Here is a 16,066-nt window from a genome sequence, read left to right on the forward strand (position 1 = left end):
CCGGCACGCATCACCCCCTCGGCTGCACCTCCGCCCCCAGATGGCGGGGAGAGAAGGAGGAGCCACCTCCCCTCGTCACCACAGCCCTGACGCCCCCCTCCCCTCTGGCCACGGTTGCGATGGCAACTGGGGCTCCTGCCAGCGCCGTTTGGGGGTTTGGGAACCGCTGCTAATTGGGTTCATGTGTGAGTCGCCCCCAGTCCAGCCCAGTGCCTCAAGAAACACGCCTCCAGGCCCAGCCCCAGCTCCAGCCCCTCTGGACCCACCTCTCTCACCTTAAGACCCACCAGATCGGGTACCCTCGGTCCCAGGATCCAGGGGCCAGTGGGCAAAGTCCTGGCATGCCTGCTTCAATCTCCTCCATCTTCCCAGGTCCAACTCTGCTTTTGTCTTGTGGCTCAGAAGGTCTCCTTGCTGAGGGGCAGGGAGCATAGGAGGACTTGGGGCCTGGGGGCCTGGCCACTTAAGGAACCTAGCCATCTCACCTGCTTCTCTCTTTCCCCCTCTCCCTCTGCTCCTCTTCCCATTTTGACAGAACTGGACTCAGAGGATGCCCCGCCATGCTGCCGTCTGGCCTTGGGAGAGCCCCCTCCCTATGGCGCTGCACCTATCGGTATTCCCCGACCTCCACCCCCTCGACCTGGCATGCATTCGCCACCGCCGCGCCCAGCCCCCTCACCTGGTACCTGGGAGAGCCAGCCCGCCCGGTCGGTGAGGCTGGGAGGACCAGGAGGGGGTGCTGGGGGTGCTGGGAGTGGCCGTGTTCTCGAGTGTCCCAGCATCCGCATCACCTCCATCTCTCCCACGCCGGAGCCGCCGGCGGCGCTGGAGGACAACCCTGATACCTGGGGGGACGGCTCTCCTAGAGATTACCCCCCACCAGAAGGCTTTGGGGGCTACCGAGAGGCAGGGGGCCCGGGTGGGGGGGCCTTCTTCAGCCCAAGCCCTGGCAGCAGCAGCCTGTCCTCGTGGAGCTTCTTCTCCGATGCCTCTGACGAGGCAGCCCTGTATGCAGCCTGCGACGAGGTGGAGTCTGAGCTAAATGAGGCGGCCTCCCGCTTTGGCCTGGGCTCCCCGCTGCCCTCGCCCAGGGCCTCCCCTCGGCCATGGACCCCCGAAGATCCCTGGAGCCTGTATGGTCCAAGCCCCGGAGGCCGAGGGCCGGAGGACAACTGGCTACTCCTCAGTGCTCCTGGGCCCACCCCAGCCTCCCCCCGACCTGCCTCTCCATGTGGCAAGCGGCGCTATTCCAGCTCGGGAACCCCATCTTCAGCCTCTCCAGCTCTGTCCCGCCGTGGCAGCCTGGGGGAAGAGGGGTCTGAGCCACCTCCACCACCCCCATTGCCTCTGGCCCGGGATCCTGGCTCCCCTGGTCCCTTTGACTATGTGGGGGCCCCACCAGCTGAGAGCATCCCTCAGAAGACACGGCGGACTTCCAGCGAGCAGGCGGTGGCTCTGCCTCGGTCTGAGGAGCCTGCCCCATGCAATGGGAAGCTGCCCTTGGGAGCAGAGGAGTCTGTGGCTCCTCCAGGAGGTCCCCGGAAGGAGGTGGCTGGCATGGACTACCTGGCAGTGCCCTCCCCACTCGCTTGGTCCAAGGCCCGGATTGGGGGACACAGCCCTATCTTCAGGTGAGGGTTGCGCCTGGCACCACCGCTCTCTCCAGCCATTCCACTAGGGGAGCAGGAGGGTCAAGGGATGGATTTTAAGACATTAGTTTCATGCCCCCTGAATTTCAAAAGAGAATCTGCAACCAGCTTAGCAGCTGCCAACTACCTGGTTTTAAAGATAATTAGAAAAAAAGTGCACCTCTTGATGATTTACAAAAGGGCAACAGTTCCCTGTGGGCCAATTAGAAAAAGCCCCTCTACCCTCCCACCCCCAGCTATTGTAGGAGGATCAACTAGGTTAAGGAGGTGTTCCTGTAGCCTATAGAGTGCTCCCAAGACCCAGCTCTGCACTGGCATGTGGCTGAGTGTGGAACTTGGGCTGGATTTCAGCCTTCCACTCTGGCCCTTTCAATAGGTGCCAGACCTAAGCAGATTTCCACTCTGTTGCAGGAAATTCCCTTTCTCCATTCCTCAATTTCTAGAGCCTGACCTAGCGGCTTAAAAGTATAGCTGCTAACTTGAATAAAATAGCAGATATTTGCAAGTCAAATAATTCATATTAAAACTTGCAGTTCTATTCCTTCCACTCTCAGAGAATCTTGCTCATTTCAATAATCCTAAATCTTGAGCTGGTTCTGTTCAGAAACGTTTCTAGGGGAAAGAAACGTTAACACTGGGACCCCTGGGTTTCCCATAGGGCAAAGTTTCTCAACCTCAGCTCTATTAATTCAGCACTACTATTTTGAGCAGGATAATTCTTTGTTGTGTGGGGGTGTACTGGACATTGTAGGATGGTTTAGCAGCATCCCTGGCCTCTACCCATTAGATACTAGTAGCACCCACTCCCCTAGTTGGGAAAACCAAAAATGTCTTCAGACATTGCCAAATATCTGGGCAATTACTTGGGGGGCAATTACCAGTTGAGATCCACTGTCCTAGGGTATCGGGGAGCACAATACAGGATAAGTTGTCCCATCTGAAACCCTTAGCTCCCTGGAACTCCACCTATCAAGCCCCAACTAGTGGAAAGAGAGCTGGCTTGGGAGCAGAATGTACTCAGTCCTAGGTCTGTCAGTAGCTGCTGGCTTCAGTTTCTTTTCTTTTTTTTTTTTTTTGAGACAGTGTCTTGCTCTGTCACCAAGACTGGAGTGCAGTGGTGTGATCTCAGCCTCGACCTCCTGGGCCCAAGTGATCCTCCTGCCTCAGCAGGAGTAGCTGGGACTACAGGAGCACCAACACGCCCGGCTACTTTTTGCATTTTTTGTAGAGACGGGGTTTCACCATGTTGCCCAGGCTGGTCTCAAACTCCTGGGCTCAAACCATCTTCACAGTGCCCCCACCCCTGCCTTGACTTCCCAAAGTGCTGGGATTATAGGTGTGAGCCAATGTGCCTCAATTTTTTAATTTGTAAAACAAAGGGTTCATATCTGAGTCCTTTTCTGGTCTGAAGTAGCAATTCTTTGTTCTTTCCATCCAGGTCTAGGGATTGAGATGGGCTTGAGAATTCTCGGTATCCAAGTGAAGCCTTCCCACCCCAACCCCTGGGCTCAGAGCTGGGAAGAAGGGAGTTTTAGGCCTGTTGTCACCTTTCACACTTCAAGGGGCTCTGTCCCCTACTTCCCCTTGCTTCTAGACTTTTGGATTTCTTCATTTCTTTGTCCTTTTTGTAGTTTTAAAAAAATTCTTTTTTTCCCTTTTTTTCACAAGTGTTGATGTACTTCTTTATTTCTTCTGTGCTTTCTTTTCTCTCAGACCCACACCCCCTCCTCCCTCACAGATCCAGTGTGGGCCTGACTGGGGTCTGAGGCTGCACATGATCAATGCTCTTCTCTTCCACCCAGGACCTCTGCCCTACCCCCACTGGACTGGCCTCTGCCCAGCCAATATGAGCAGCTGGAGCTGAGGATCGAGGTACAGCCTAGAGCCCACCACCGGGCCCACTATGAGACAGAAGGCAGCCGTGGAGCTGTCAAAGCTGCCCCTGGCGGTCACCCCGTAGTCAAGGTAAAGGACAGAGAGCAGGCCTGATATCCTTTCTCCTCTCCCAGATGGGTTCCAGCTATGCAGACACATGGCACTGCCCTTTCCCACACTCCCTCTCAGTTCTGACCCTGCAGGCAGCCTGGGGGAGGGGCTGGAGTTGGGGGAGGAGGGGTGCAAGGACCCGGATATACTTTCTACTCCTCTGTCCTTCCACCCCCACTCAGCTCATCCCATGGGACACCAGCCTCATGTCTACTCTGGAAAATGGTGGCCTGCCAGATATGGGGGAGGGTTTAGGCTGAGGCCAAAAGTCACTGGGAGTTAAGTTTTCTCTATATTGAGTTGGGCCAGTCTCTTTGGAGGCTCTTCTGCCTTTGCCCAGCCCACTTTGGGCTTTATTCCAAGAAAAACACTGTGAACTCCAGGCCATGTTTTCTCCACAACGGGTGCCCAGTTCCCCAAGGGATTCCCTTGCAGGATATCCTTTATCTTTCACCATTCTCATCCCATGGTGGACTGAAAATCTAGGGATGAATAAAGGGTGAGGTGGTAGGGATTTCAATGAAGTGGCCCCTCTCTCCCTCTGCCAGCTCCTAGGCTACAGTGAGAAGCCACTGACCCTACAGATGTTCATCGGCACTGCAGATGAAAGGAACCTGCGGCCTCATGCCTTCTATCAGGTGCACCGTATCACAGGCAAGATGGTGGCCACAGCCAGCTATGAAGCCGTAGTCAGTGGCACCAAGGTGTTGGAGATGACTCTGCTGCCTGAGAACAACATGGCGGCCAAGTAAGTCCCATGCAACTTCCCCTCAGTCTGCAGGCTTTATACTAGCTTTCTCCATTGGGCCTATGCTAGCCCACTTCTTCCTTTTCCAAGAAGAGGTAGACCTTATTCCTAGGAGCTGGCTTCATGCCTACCCACCATCTGGAAGAGGACTTTTGGGGATGCGCGGGTACCCCAGAGAGGCCGTCTGTGGGTTAGAAAATAACCTCCTAGGCACTCATCGAAAGTCATTCAGGGCTTTGGATGGAGGGCGGGAACTTCCCTCTTTAGGGATGTATCACCATTCTGGCTTCAGCTAGGAGGGCTTGCCATCCATCCTTTGCCTCCAGCATTGACTGTGCGGGAATCTTGAAGCTTCGGAATTCAGACATTGAGCTTCGGAAGGGTGAGACGGACATCGGGCGCAAAAACACACGTGTGCGACTGGTGTTCCGGGTACACGTGCCCCAGGGCGGCGGGAAGGTCGTCTCGGTACAGGCAGCGTCGGTGCCCATCGAGTGCTGTGAGCAAAGAGGCCCTGGGCCATCTCTCTGTCTCTTGCAACTCTTGTCTGTGTGTGTGTGTCTGTCTGCCCATTCCCTCTGTAGCGTCCTGTGCCCTGTCTGTCCTGAGTAGCTCTATAGAGGACTCAGGCTTTATTTCTATGCTAGTTTGCCCCTGCCACAGACTCTGTCTCTGGGGTGGCCCAGAGTGACCCTGGACCCTATCTGTTCCTGGGGTGCCCTGGACCCTTGTTTGGGAAACTCCCTGGTCTACTCTGTTTAACCCTCTCTCTGCTCTGGGAGTGGCCCCTTACATGGTGTGTGTGACTCCATGGATATTACTGGTTTATTTGTGTGTCTACTGCTGAGGAGGGCTCCCTCAGAACCCTGTGGCAGTTTTTCCAAAGTGGTGGGGGTAGAGGAGGCCACCTCTCCATGCCCAGCCCAGACAGTCCTCTTCCTTGCACTGCTCTGCAGCCCAGCGCTCAGCTCAGGAGCTGCCCCAGGTGGAGGCCTACAGCCCTAGTGCCTGCTCTGTGAGGGGAGGCGAGGAACTAGTACTGACTGGCTCCAACTTCCTGCCAGACTCCAAGGTGGTGTTCATTGAGAGGGGTCCTGGTGAGTACCTGCTGCAGAGGGGAGGGCAGGCAGGGAGAGCTTGGGAGTGGCAGGTGAAATATCTCTGGCATTGTCACTAAACTAGCCAGTGGAGCCTCAGTTTTTTTTATTTGTAAAATGGGACAGACAGACTACTCTTTCTATTATACTGTCTGCTTTCCATGTGGGATGCGTATGACAACAATCTAAAATATTGAGCATGCTGAACAAATGGAAGCGATGCACATTCTGTCTATTAAAGAGGAGGCTCCTTCGAGATAATTTATCCCATGTAGATAGGCTCCCCGCTGGGCCTCTCTTGAGTTATGGGCAGTGATTAACAGAGCCTGTTAGGTGCCCTGAGATGGAGCTGCAGGAGTGGAGGAAGGGAAGACTGAGGGTTCGAGTTGCCAGCACCAACCTGAGGCCTTTGCCCTCTCCAAACACTGCTCACCAAGAGCCTCAGTCCCTATATCCTAATTTTTTTTTTTTTTTTTTGTAGCAGGGTCTCACTTTGTCACCCAGGGGAGTGCAGTGATGCAATCACGGCTCACTGCAGCCTCAACCTCCTGGACTCAAGCAATCCTCCAAAAATATTTTGTGTAGAGATAGTGTCTCCCCATGTTGCCCAGGCTGGTCTCAAACTCCTGGACTCAAGTGATCTTTCCACCTTGGCCTCCCAAGGTGGGAGTGGTGGGTGGTGGGATTTATAGGCATGAGCCACTACATCTGGTCCCTATATCCAAATTTAGCATCCTAGGACCATGTCAGAGCTTCTCTAGAGATTCTGGGTCATGATACTTGAGGGTCTCATTGCCTTCTGTCAAGCTAGGACCCTTTCCTACCTTTAGTCTTCCTTCTTGGCATTATCATGGGAGAGGATGTTTGGAGTTGGGTGGGAGGGCTCAAGAGTTGCTTCCGTTACTGACTCCCTCTGGTTTCTGGGCTGGTCCTGCCATTTCCCTTGGTCTCAGTTTACTTCCCTGTACCTTGAGAACAGTTTAAAACCCTACCTCTTCCACTCACATTAAGTTAACATGCAGTAGGCTCCTCTGTGTGTCAGATCTTCTAGGGCCGTCTGAATTTGGCCTTGGCTCTAACAGGAGGGGAAATGGCAGAGAACTAGGGCAGGGGGCAGGGGCGCTGGAGTTGGGCTGCAGCTCTCTGTTCCCTCTGGACAGATGGGAAGCTGCAATGGGAGGAGGAGGCCACGGTGAACCGACTGCAGAGCAATGAGGTACCAGTGTCACTAGGATACCTCCCGGGGAGGCGGGGTGGGAGAAGGCAGGGGATTCTCAGCTGGGTCCTCTTGCTCATGGGAGTGGACTTTTCTGGAGAAGGTAGACTGGCCATTCTGTAAGCAGGTGCATCTCTAGGGAATGAACTTTGCATCTTAGGAAATGGAGAAAACTAGGAGGTGGAGTCTGGGTCCCTGGAAAGGCTGGGCTAAGCCCAGATGCCTGAGGGCTCCCTGCCTCATTTTTCTCTTCCTTAGGTGACGCTGACCCTGACTGTCCCTGAGTACAGCAACAAGAGGGTGTCCCGGCCAGTTCAGGTCTACTTTTATGTCTCCAATGGGCGGAGGAAACGCAGTCCTACCCAGAGTTTCAAGTTTCTGCCTGGTGCGCTCTGGGACAGCCCATGGTGGGGGTATAGGGATATGGGGAGCTGGAACAGGGGCAGAGGGAAGCAGTGTCCATCATGAGGGGCCAAGGGGTGAATGGAACCTGGGAGGAGCAGGCACCTGGAAGGTGTGCAGTGTGGAGACTACCAGACCTCTCACCAGCATGTCCTCCCACTTCTTGTCTTCCCAGTGATCTGCAAAGAGGAGCCCCTACCAGACTCATCTCTGCGGGGCTTCCCTTCAGCATCGGCACCCCCCTTTGGCACTGACATGGACTTCTCACCACCCAGGCCCCCCTACCCCTCCTTTCCCCATGAAGACCCTGCTTACGAAACTCCTTACCTATCAGAAGGCTTCGGCTATGGCATGCCCCCTCTGTACCCCCAGACGGGGCCCCCACCATCCTACAGACCGGGCCTGCGGATGTTCCCTGAGACTAGGGGTACCACAGGTTGTGCCCAACCACCTCCAGTCTCCTTCCTTCCCCGCCCCTTCCCTAGTGACCCCTATGGAGGGCGGGGCTCCTCTTTTCCCCTGGGGCTGCCATTCTCTCCTCCAGCCCCCTTTCGGCCTCCTCTTCCTGCATCCCCACCGCTTGAAGGCCCCTTCCCTTCCCAGAGTGATGTGCATCCCCTACCTGCTGAGGGATACAATAAGGTAGGGCCAGGCTATGGCCCTGGGGAGGGGGCTCCGGAGCAGGAGAAATCCAGGGGTGGCTACAGCAGCGGCTTCCGAGACAGTGTCCCTATCCAGGGTATCACGCTGGAGGAAGGTGGGTGTGGGACTGGGGGCTGTGAGTATGAGTGTGTGCAAGAGATTGCTGTGCATGTTTGCTGAGGGCTGGAGCTGGGCTTTTCAGAGATTGGGCATCCCTGGTCTCTCAGGGCCAGTTAGAGGTTCCCAGGTGGCATGTTCCTGATTCCTATGGCTGCCTGAATCCAATTAACTGAATTCTGAAGGGTGCATGGGGTAACTGTCTCAGCCTTTCTTCTGCCTCTGCCTCTGCCCTCTGCTCCAAATCATAAAATCTTAGAGCTAGAAGCACTTTCAAGATCATTCTATCCAGCTCACTCAATTTGCAAGTTCAGGCACTGAGTTCCAGAGAGGGATGGTAGCTTGCTGAGGCCCCAGTCAAACACACTTGCATTGCCTCAGCTTTCCCCTAAACACGGTGTCTGTGGTCAGGGTTGGTGAGGAGGAGCTTTCCTGTTTTGCCTCTCCTTCCTCCCGTTGGTTATACCCATCTCTGGCCCTGCTGATACCAATTCCCCTGACATTTCAGGCTAAGCCAGCAGGAAAGGGCTAGGACAGGCGCCTGGGAGCCCACATGGAGGGAGTTGGGCAAGATTTGACGGAGCAGGTGTCAAGACACGTTGGGGAAACTGAGGCCCAGTGGAAGAGAAGCCAGTAGAGGAGGAATCTAGAGGCCTCCTAGATTAAGGCCTGCCTGGAATGGATTGGGGGTGGGTCTTTGGAAAAGGAGGGGACCCACCTCTAGCCCAGTCTCTCAACTGCCCCTCCTTTACAGTGAGTGAGATCATTGGCCGAGACCTGAGTGGCTTCCCTGCACCTCCTGGAGACGAGCCTCCTGCTTGAACCACCTGAACTGTCATCACACGGCAACCCCAGCCCCAGCCTCAGCCCTGCCCCCTTTCCGTCCTTCCTTGAGTGGTGGCTACAGAAGCTTGGGGCCAATCCTGGCTCCTCTTTCCCCAGCTTCTGTTTGTCTCACTGTCTTCCCTCCCCTCCCCCAGCTGAGGTGTGGCCCCCAGGCCTGGTGCTGCCTTGGAGGGCTGGGGGAAGTAGCTGTGGAGGAGGGAGGAGGGAGGAGGGTGGAGACTGAGGCTAGGTGCCAGAATGGACTGGAGTGAAGGCATGTCTAGAGTGTGGGCAGGCTGTTGTGCTGGGAAGCTGGGGACACGTTGATGGTAATAAACTGCTCAATGACCAGTGTTTCAGGCTCCAGAGCTCTTTGGAGAGACGGGTTGGGGCAGCTTACTCCAGCCCTGGTCCAAGGAGGCCCAGAAGTTGGAAACAGATGGAATGTGGCTGGGAACATTGCATCCCAAAGAGCTCAGTGGATGAGGCTGGGGAAGGCATGAGGGGGCTAGGAGGCTCCTTGACTGTGGCCAGGATTGGGGGCCAGGGCTTGAGTAGGCCTCTCCACTCTCCTCCTTGGGGGTCCAGATTCCTTAGGAGCTTTGGGATGGGGCCCAGGAGGCTGCATTTTTCAAGCTCCTTAGTCTTGCCACCACACAGATGATTCTGATCTATAGCCAAGAAGAGGACACACTGATGTAGTTGATCTCTCTCATTTACAAAGGAGGATTCTAAGATTCAGATAGGGAAAGGGACTTGCCTGAGGTCACGTAGATAATCAGCAGCATGTTGAACTGCACTCCTGGGCTCCTGTCCCCTGCCCCCATTCAGACACGCTGACTCAGGAGGTCCAGGCCTCTAAGGCTTCTCTCCCTGGAGTGAGGGTGGAGGTGAGGGAGAGCTAGCACAAGCTCTCCCTCTGGATCCTCCACTCCTGGGGATTATGAAGACATTCTGGAAAGATTTGTGCTTCAGAGGTAGACTGCAGAAAGCAAACAGTCTACCCAGCAGCTCTGAATGTCACCTGCCCTGGGAATCACAGCACTGTATGAGTTCCTGGCCTATCCTGCAAATATACCCATGCTGGCCTTCTAAATAGCTAGTACATCCATCACCACTGACGGGCCTGGGCTGGAAACCTGGTTTGTCCCCTGTCTTGATGGCCTACGAGAGGCCGTCCCATTGGGCTGGGGAAAGTCACTTTGTCTGTCTTGTTCACCTGGAGCCTGACACACAGTAGGTACTGAGTACAAATAGCTTGAGTTGGCTAGGCTTGGCTGCAGGGGGACATGCCTAAAAGACATTCAGGGCGTTTGCACTTGGGAAACTTGCCTCACCTTCAGGCTGGTGGGGCCTCTCTACGCCCAATGAGTTCAGGCAGTCCTAGCAAGTACTCAGGAGAGCAGGGGTGGGTGTGACAGAGGCTGGCTGTGGATTGGGGGACAACAGAACCAGAGTAACTCCTCACCTGTTGCTGCTTTGCAATGAATTTCCTTTACTTTCATGGAACACAAGCTGCTGTGAACCAAATTGACATCAAGTGATTAGCTCCCGGGCCTTGGTTGCTTTTCAAAGATCCCCTTCAGCCCCTTGCCAGAGTCATTGTCCCATAATCACCGTGTCAGAAGGAACCCTAGGGCACTTGTGTCCTATTTAGCAATCTTCAGCACCACCTCTAAGATCTCTGACAGAGGGTGGGTCAGCCTCTGTGTAAACAAAAAGCTGTTAGGACTTGTTGCCTCTCAAGGTGGACTGTTCTGTTTTCTGCCAGGACACTGCCATTCATGCATTGTCAAGATATTTATTAAACAGCTGCAAAGTGCCAGCCAGTGGGTCCTGGAGGAATTTGTAGCCTCATGGGGCAAAAGTAAATAAACAGCTCATAACAATTCAAACTAAATATTTTTTGCAGAGAGTACATTAGACCTTGAGGAGTCGGTGAACAATGTGTGTGTGTGTGTGTGTGTGTGTGTGTGAGAGAGACAGAGAGAGAGATGGGGTCTTGCTCTAGTGTCCAGGCTGGAGTGCAGTGGCAGGATCACAGCTCGTTGCAGCCTCAAATTGCTGGGCTCAAGTTATCCTCTGGCATTAGCCTCCCGAAGTGCTGGGATTATAGGCATGAACCACTGTGCCTGCCTTCAGTGAACAACTTTTTTCTTTCCCTGCTTGCTCCTTCATCCACCACCCCCCTCCCGGGTAGTGGACTCTCTACCAAGGCACACAACCCCATGTCACTCCGTCCCACAGTGAACAACTTAAATATGAGATGTAGAGGGAACAGAGGAGAGGCATTCCGTCCAGCTGTGGGGGTTACAGGGAACTTCAGGGGGTGACTTCTAAACTGGGACCTGAAGAATGACTAGTAATTAACCAAGCTAAGAATAGGGGAAGGGCAGGCCAGACAGAGAGACCAGAAGAGGCAAAGTCCTGGAGGGGAGCGGCAAGTAAGAAAGACAGACAGATCTCCAGGGCCTGGTATACCTGGAGAACTCCGAAAGGTTCCCCTTCGAGGGTGGGAAGGCAGGTGAAGTTCTGGAAGTCAGGGGCTATAAGAAGGGATTGCAGAGGGAAGCCAGGCTGAATTCTGAAGGATCTTATAGCCTGCCAGGGTATTTAGAGTTTTCTAAGGATGATGGGCATTCTCCCACTAGACTGTAGGCCTTCAGCTGTGAGTGATGTAATAGATTTGCCATAAAGTTCTTCCTCACCTTGAGCTCCCGTCTGCTTCCTTGTGACCGCTCTGTAAGGGGCTTGTTATGCCCTCTGGGCCCACATTCTTCAGGCCTAACCCCTCTTCTCTTTGGAATCCTGATGTGGATAGGCCTCCTGGTGCCTTTGCGTGTACTCACTCTGAGACTGGGGTCATTGTCTCCTCCCAGGCTCTCTACAGACATGTAGCTTCCTGGGGCTGTAGTTAGGAGAGAGAAGAACGAGGCTGGGTCTCCAGGTGGTGTCAGAAAAGACCTTCTTGGCCCAGGTCTGAGGATTACTTGTGTTTGAACCACTAAGGAGATTTTTGTTTTTGTTTTGTTTTTAATACAGATTCCTAAGCAACCCTTAACCTATTTGGGAGGGAGGACTGGACCCAGGTATCTGTGTATTAAAGAATACCTTCGGTGATTCTTCAGCACAGGAAAGTTCAAGTACTAGAGTCACCTGCCAATTGTCATTCCTTCCCATTCCAGATTCCAAAATAGCCCACTGCCCTGATGTCTAAATCTTGTCTAGGCTGCCCTGGGTAGAGAGTCACCTGGTGAAGAGGAGGAGACAGACACACACAGTCCTCACATTGCAGTTCATCCTTCCCCTCACCTGGTTCTGTCCTGCTAGTCAGAGAATGTGAGGACGGTCTCAGGCACAGCCTGCAGTCCTGGTACAGGAGCATCTCTGCCCTCCGAACTTACTGAGTCTCCTTCTTTGGCTGGAACTCTGGGCCTCCACAATGCTTGGGGAGTGGCGTGTTGCGTAGCTTTCCGTTGGGGTTTGGGATCTGCTTGGATTGAGTTCTGTGATGCCTTGGAACCCACTGCTGGACTTTCTAAATTGTCATGGAGAGGAACTCCTGGAAATTCCAGATGCAGAAAGTGCACAGGGGTTTGGCTGCTTTTATGGGAGCCTGTTTTAATGGCCTCAGTGTCTTGATTGTTCACATAGCCAAATCCCCACAAAGTGCTGCAGGGCCCCTGCTCTGTGCCAAGCCCTGTGCTAGGCTCCAGGGACATGCATCTCACTGCAGCCTTGACCTGAAGGAGCAAACAATCTCATCACTAATGAGAGAGACCTTCCTGCCTAGAGATTGAGGTGAACAGAGCAATGAGTAATGGTGGGGAAGTCCCGGCGGCTTTGGGATGTCAGAGAAAGAGCACTGAGTCTGTCCTCTCTCGCTGCTTGTGTATCTCTTGTAGTAACAGTAGACAATTATGTTTTGAGATAACCCATGAGTCCATCCCTTATGGTGGGAACATTACATTCTCTGAAAGGAACATATGTTCCCAATGTCCATTCTACTGGAATAAAGAGTGTCTGAGTCAGGAAATGGGGATTTGTTACTGAGGCCTTGGGCAGAGTTAGAGGAAGCATCTCTCTGTACTTCTCTCTCTTGGACCTGAACCCTGAGGGCACTAGTTAGGCCAGGCTGTTCCCAAGTAGTCCCCACCTTGGTGAGGCAGAATCCTGGCAGGGCCGGGAGCCAAGGGCCAAGGGGCAAGGAGGCAGCTCCATTGCTGGGTGGCACTCCACTTTTATGCTCCTCTGAGCAATTCCTTTCAGTTCTTCCTGGATCTCTTACTTTCCTAGGGCTGCTGAACCAAAGCATCACAAACTGGGTGGCATAAAACGACCGAAATTTATCGTCTCACAGTTCAGGAGGCCAGCAGAGTGAAATCAAGCTGTTGGCAGGGTTGGTTTCTTCTGCAGGCCCTGAGGGAGGATCTGTTCCATGCCTGTCTTTTAGTTCCTGATGGTTGCTGGCAGGCTTTGATGTTCCTCGGCTTGTCGAAGCATCACTCCAATCTTGGCCTCTGTTGTAACATGGCTGTTCCCTATGGGTCTCTGTGTCTCTGTGTCCAAATAAACCTCCTTTCTCTTATAAAAGACACTGATCATTGGATTTAGGGCCCACCCTAATCTACTCTGAGCTCATCTTAACTTGAATACATCTAGAAAGACCATGTTTCCAAATAATGTCACATTTACAGGTACTGGAGCTTAGGACTTGAACATATCTCTTTTGGGGATATGTTTGGGAATTCTGGGGACCCAATTCAATTCCCTACACTGGGTTTCCTGCAAAGTTTTGTCAGTCATTATGATCTCAGTTTTGCTATGGAAGGTTAAGTAAAAGTGCCCGTGTTTGGGTCCATCCAAGTGGTGAAGGGGAGAATATTGTCTTCTGATTCCAGCTTGGTGGATGCAGCCATGATTCATGGGATTCCCAGGACAAAGGTGACTTTTGAAGGAGGAAAAAGTAGGAATTTCCGGCCCAAATCCTCAAGAGATTCTTCCTGTCCTGCTGCCCTTAGACAGTCTTGGTGTTATTTTATTTGGGATGCTGGCCAGTTGTAGGTTTACTTACAACTACATTTCCAAACTGGAAAGAGTTAATAAGATGAAAAAGAAGTAAGTCATTATATAAGGATGGGATTCTCCATGAGTATTGTATATTAAAAGCTCTGAGGAGTCCTCTGAGAAATCCTTTTAGCTGTTTAATCCAGTGTTTCCCAAACTTATTTAATCATGATGCTCTTTTCTGTAAGACAGTACTGTGTCCGTTAATTACTCCCATGTAACACATTACCCCAAAAACATAGTGGCTTAAAACAACAATGAAAAGCTATTTCTCAAAGTTTCTGGGGATCAAAAACTTGGAAGTAGCTTGGCTGAGCAGTTTTGGCTTGGTGTCTTTCATGAGGCTCCAGTCATGGGAAGTGTCGCTAGAACTGGAGGATCCATATTCTAGGTGGCTCAGTCACAGGGCTGGCAAGTGGGTGTTGGCTGCTGGTGGGAGGCCTCAGTTCTTCACCTTCTGGGCTCTCCACAGGGCTGCTTGTGTGTCCTCATGACATGGCAGTTGGGGCTTACCCCACCGTGAGCTACCCAAGAAGCCAAGGTGGAAACTTCCTAACTTTCCCTTGGAAGGAACTGTCACCTCCACCATACCCTATTAATCACACAGACCAGCCCTAATTCAGTGTGGGGACACCAGAAGGTGAAGGTCATATGGGGCCATCTTGGAGGCCGAGTGCTACATTAATTAATTCACTCAACAAATATTAACTAGTACCTATGAGTGCCAGACACTGTTCTAGACACTGAGGATACAACAATGAGCAGAATAGACACACACTTGTCTCCATGGAGCTCACATTCTACTGATACTTCATTCAATGCTTGAGACAATTTGGGAAGTGCTGCTTCACAGGTATTTGGAAGAGTAAGTGAGAATTGCGAATACAGAAAGATAAATGTGGCCAGGTGCAGTGGCTCACGCCTGTAATCCCATCACTTTTGGAGGCCAAGATGGGCAGATTGCTTGAGCCCAGGAGTTTGAGACCAGCCTGGGCAACATGGCAAAACCCTGTCCCTACAAAAAATACAAAACTTTGCCAGGCGTGGTAGTGCACGTCTGTAGTCCCAGCTACTTGGGAGGCTGAGGTGGGGGGATCACTTGAGCCTAGGAGGCAGAGGTTGTAGTGAGCCCAGATGGTGAAACTGCACTCTAGCCTGGGTGGCAGAGTGAGGCCCTGTTTCAAAACAAAACAAACAAAAAAAAGATAAATGCTAAAACAGGAGAGAAACTCACAATATCAAGGGAATGAGGTGTCCTGACGTAGACTTGGAGAGTGGTCACAGATGGTTTCCTGAAAGAGGTAGACGCGTGAAGTTAGCCAATTAAAGGAGGAGTGGGAAGAGGAAAAGTGTTGCAAGCAGATGGAACAGCATGTACAATGCCCCAAAGCTTGATACAGTTGGAGAACGAAAGCAGCAGGAGCATATTATGTGTGTATATGTGTTATGTGTGTGCTCATGCATGTGTGTGCCTGCCCATGCACGCAGGGTGGGGAGAAGAGGTGAAAGATAAGGCTAGATGAGGCAATTGGCTGTGGGAGGGGAGGCAGAGAGATGTCAGTGATGGCATCCATGTTTCTGGTGTGAATCACAGCAATAGAGTATAGATGGGGAGAGAAAGGAGTAGAGAAAAGGAGTAAGAGAGGTCTGGGTTGGTTATAAAAGGAAGAACTCAGTTTTGTTCACACTGAGTACAAGCCACCTTTGGGGTTGTCAAGAACCCGTTACAGGTCAGCAATTCCATTACAGGTCACCAATAATACCATAGAAAGCACTGGTATGCTTTCTATGCATACCAGTGTTGAACAAATAAGTAAATAAATTGTCGCTAGTGGGAGGCAGGTTTCTCACTGTCACAGAAAGAAGAGGGGTGTTAGGATGGTGGTGGTGCTGGATTTGGGCTGGAGATATCAGTATGAATTCATGTGCATTTTAATACATATATGTACACTTAATAGTATAGAATATCTTTAATAGATCTATATAGATATCTTTATCTCAGATCTCTATATAGCTTTATAATCCATAGATGTCTATATGATGTGTATGTATGTACACACAGATAGAGAAATAAATATAGATATTGTATATATATACACACACACATACGTATGTTAATATATATACATATATTTGTTAGCTTTGTCTGCAAAGAGGGCCTAAAAGAAGTGATACCCCATTAGCAACAAGAATACTTAGCATCCAGACCTTGGTTTCCAGATAACATTCTCCAATAAATGAACCAGGGTTCCTTGGAAAAATGGTTAATTCTTGAGCTGGGACAGGGAACACATAAGATGATCCTGGAACAACTTGT

The 16,066-nt window shown here is 52.0% G+C and overlaps 1 protein-coding gene across 1 annotated transcript in view; it reads left to right on the top strand.

Annotated features, from left to right (window-relative positions):
- NFATC4 (nuclear factor of activated T-cells, cytoplasmic, calcineurin-dependent 4) overlaps positions 1-9,036 on the top strand; it is an 11,175-nt gene extending 2,139 nt beyond the window's left edge. Inside the window, 9 exon segments of the mRNA XM_011971010.1 lie at positions 536-1,631; positions 3,452-3,614; positions 4,184-4,383; positions 4,710-4,882; positions 5,340-5,480; positions 6,641-6,696; positions 6,955-7,081; positions 7,274-7,855; positions 8,612-9,036. Of these exon segments, the coding sequence (XP_011826400.1) occupies positions 536-1,631; positions 3,452-3,614; positions 4,184-4,383; positions 4,710-4,882; positions 5,340-5,480; positions 6,641-6,696; positions 6,955-7,081; positions 7,274-7,855; positions 8,612-8,679 (2,606 nt within the window). The 3' untranslated portion in view covers positions 8,680-9,036.
- Positions 9,037-16,066: the final 7,030 nt, after the last annotated feature.

This window comes from Mandrillus leucophaeus, unplaced genomic scaffold (genome assembly GCF_000951045.1).
Source record: "Mandrillus leucophaeus isolate KB7577 unplaced genomic scaffold, Mleu.le_1.0 Scaffold980, whole genome shotgun sequence".
Classification (NCBI taxonomy): Eukaryota; Metazoa; Chordata; class Mammalia; order Primates; family Cercopithecidae; genus Mandrillus; species Mandrillus leucophaeus.